General features: G+C 39.6%; 1 protein-coding gene across 1 annotated transcript; it reads right to left on the bottom strand.

Moving 5' to 3' along the window:
* Positions 1 to 1,091: 1,091 nt before the first annotated feature.
* On the bottom strand, positions 1,092 to 1,694 carry LOC104958568 (vigilin-like; the record flags this gene model as incomplete). The annotated part of the gene is made up of 3 exons (XM_010786310.1): positions 1,092 to 1,196; positions 1,290 to 1,397; positions 1,488 to 1,694. Coding segments are annotated over 3 exons (420 nt in total), but the record flags the coding sequence as incomplete, so codon positions are not given.
* Between the last annotated feature and the right edge of the window lie 995 nt (positions 1,695 to 2,689).

Here is a 2,689-nt window from a genome sequence, read left to right on the forward strand (position 1 = left end):
AAAGTTCCTTCAAAATAAGAGTCCCGATCTTATTACTACCAAAATAAAAGTGCAAAACGAAACTTTACCATAGAAAAATGGTTGCATTAAATTATAATCACTTCTATAAAAAGGTAACACATTTTAAATATAGTTAGACATATTAAAGGTAATTTACAGCATCAATAATTAATATCAAATGCTTAACTGTGAATACTTTTCATTTATTTAACATTAGAAATGTATTAGTCTGGCCAATCCAAGACTTCAATGCTGAAGGGCCAATGGATATATGGTGGGGGTCAGCACAAAGCTCAAGTGAACCCACATTTGAAAGGGAGACAACGGATGACGAAACTAGTGACTTGCTCAATTCATGTTTGAGGGATCCGTGAAGAACATGACAACAGCTGCACTACTGGTATTTAGTATACCAGCAATTGAGGGTGGACAAGTTTACTACCACTTTAGTTTCAAATAATTGTGTTAATTACTTATTGTAAAGCATTTGAACATTCTTTTGTCACATTTTCATTATTAAGTTGATGTATAACTGTATAGTATCTTAATTATTTAAAATATAAGGTGACTATAAATGGCAACCGTATTTTCAGTTTTGGAAACCAAAAGCTGATGCCTGGTTGCCAGCCTGGCAACCACTTTTAAAAGTTAGCGTTGAGCCCTGAGCTTGGCTCAACTGCACTTTTATGTGTTGTTTAAATGGTAAATGGACTGTACTTATATAGCGCTTTATCCAGTCTTTACGACCCCATGTCATCATTCACACCTCTTTAATACAGAGCAGTGCCACTTGCTGTAGGAGGCTAACATTCATACACATTCATACACCATGCCATCGGGAGCAACTCAGGGTTACATCAACATGTTGACTGCTTGGGCTGGTATCAAACCCACAGACTTCTGGTTGAAAGACAACAGCATAACCTCGCAGCCAGTCGCCCCTTTAAATGGGGTGCTTTACTTTACATGAAAATAACCTTTTAGGTACTACTTTTACAAGACCTACTCTGACATTAGAGAACCGTTTTGATTGGCAGTGTGAATTTGGGTGTACGTCAAATACAAACTTGTAAAGGAAACTTGTTACTTACCAAATCTGCTACAATGACTTCAATCTGGCCCTGCACCATCTGCACGTCTTTGGTGGGACCCTCCAGGGTGATCTTATCTTCTCCCTCAGTGAACTCAATGTGCACCTGAAATCAAAATACATGGGAAAGTAAGATTTAAAAAATGAATATATAGTATCATTTAAAATGCTTTAGTTAGTTAATGTATAGTAAACATACCTTGGGCATTTGTTGGGTAATCTTGGCCAAGTTCTGCCCCTTCTTGCCAATAATAAAACGATGAAGCCAAGAAGGAGCTGTGACCGAGGAAATAGTGTAGCTGTTCGCCTGCAAAAGGAAGTGTGTTCTTTAAGTTAGACCTTATTTCTTCAATGATTACAGCATCAAACTTAATCAGAACATGAAAACATTCCACACCTTGGCATAAACTTCAGTGAGGGCCTGACCCAGGCGGTCAGGCTCCCCACGGAGGATGACAGTTTCTGAGCTGCTGTCGGACGGTGGGATCTCCACTGACACACCAGTCTTCTCCAGGATCTCCTGCAGGGTGTTTCCCTTGGGACCGATCACATACTTGTGCTGAGACTTCTTCACTTCCACTGCGATGGTGGTGGAATTCTTCTTCTGCAATAAAAAAAAAAAAGAGTAGAGTTGATCAGGGACTTGTGCATCATACAATCTTAAGATGCCACATACCAGTTTGATTTAGAACTAAAAACAACAAATGTTGTAAAATGAAACTCTAGCTGCTTATAGCTAAATACAAATTTAAGTCATTTCAGTTTTGTTTAAGATATAATATACAACTACCTAAAAAAGGAGACTGCATGAATTTCCATCAAAAATCACGACATTGAACCACAGAAACTGAAAAAATAAAATAACTTGGAGATGTAGCGTTGGCTACACATTTAAATATTGTAGTTAGTATATAAAATGCTATGCAACTAAGCCATTCAGCTCAGGTCTATGTAAACCAGCTAGAAGGGAGAAAGTATGCATTCTGTGAGTATATGTTAGGGGTGCAACAACTAATCGACTTAATCGATTAAAATCGATGACCAAATTAGTTGCCAACTAATTCAGTCGTCATCACGTGTGTTTTACGCGCAGTTAAGCTCCAACCTTATCGGTCTTTTTATCGTACTGGAGACATTTAAAAACGTATGTCATATGTATTATTGCTACATAAACATTATATCATAGTCTTAGTGTCGCCAACTCCGTTTCTAATATGCAATAGGACTACAAAATGCGTCCGATGTATTTTCGATCTTTCCAATCCAGACGAGATCTCTCTCTCTCCCCCCCGTCTGTGTGCGAGGGGGCGGGGCAATTTACACACACACACACGGCTGCTACATGCATGCTACACACACACGGCTGCTACATGCATGCAACACACACACGGCGGAGATGGCGGAGAAAAGCGCTCCAAGGCGTGGTTACACTTTACCCATCTTGAGGTGTACAATGCTCGTTGCCAAAAGTGCAATAAGAGTTTAGCATGTGAGGGCGGTAACACGAGCATTTTGGCGAAACATTTAGCAAAAGTGCACCACATTCAGACGGAGAAATGCACCGGGTTCGACTGTCTTTCTAGTAGCTCTGTAGCCCCA

The sequence above is a fragment of the Notothenia coriiceps genome, unplaced genomic scaffold (genome assembly GCF_000735185.1).
Source record: "Notothenia coriiceps isolate Sejong01 unplaced genomic scaffold, NC01 NC01_scaffold00029049, whole genome shotgun sequence".
Lineage (NCBI taxonomy): Eukaryota > Metazoa > Chordata > Actinopteri > Perciformes > Nototheniidae > Notothenia > Notothenia coriiceps.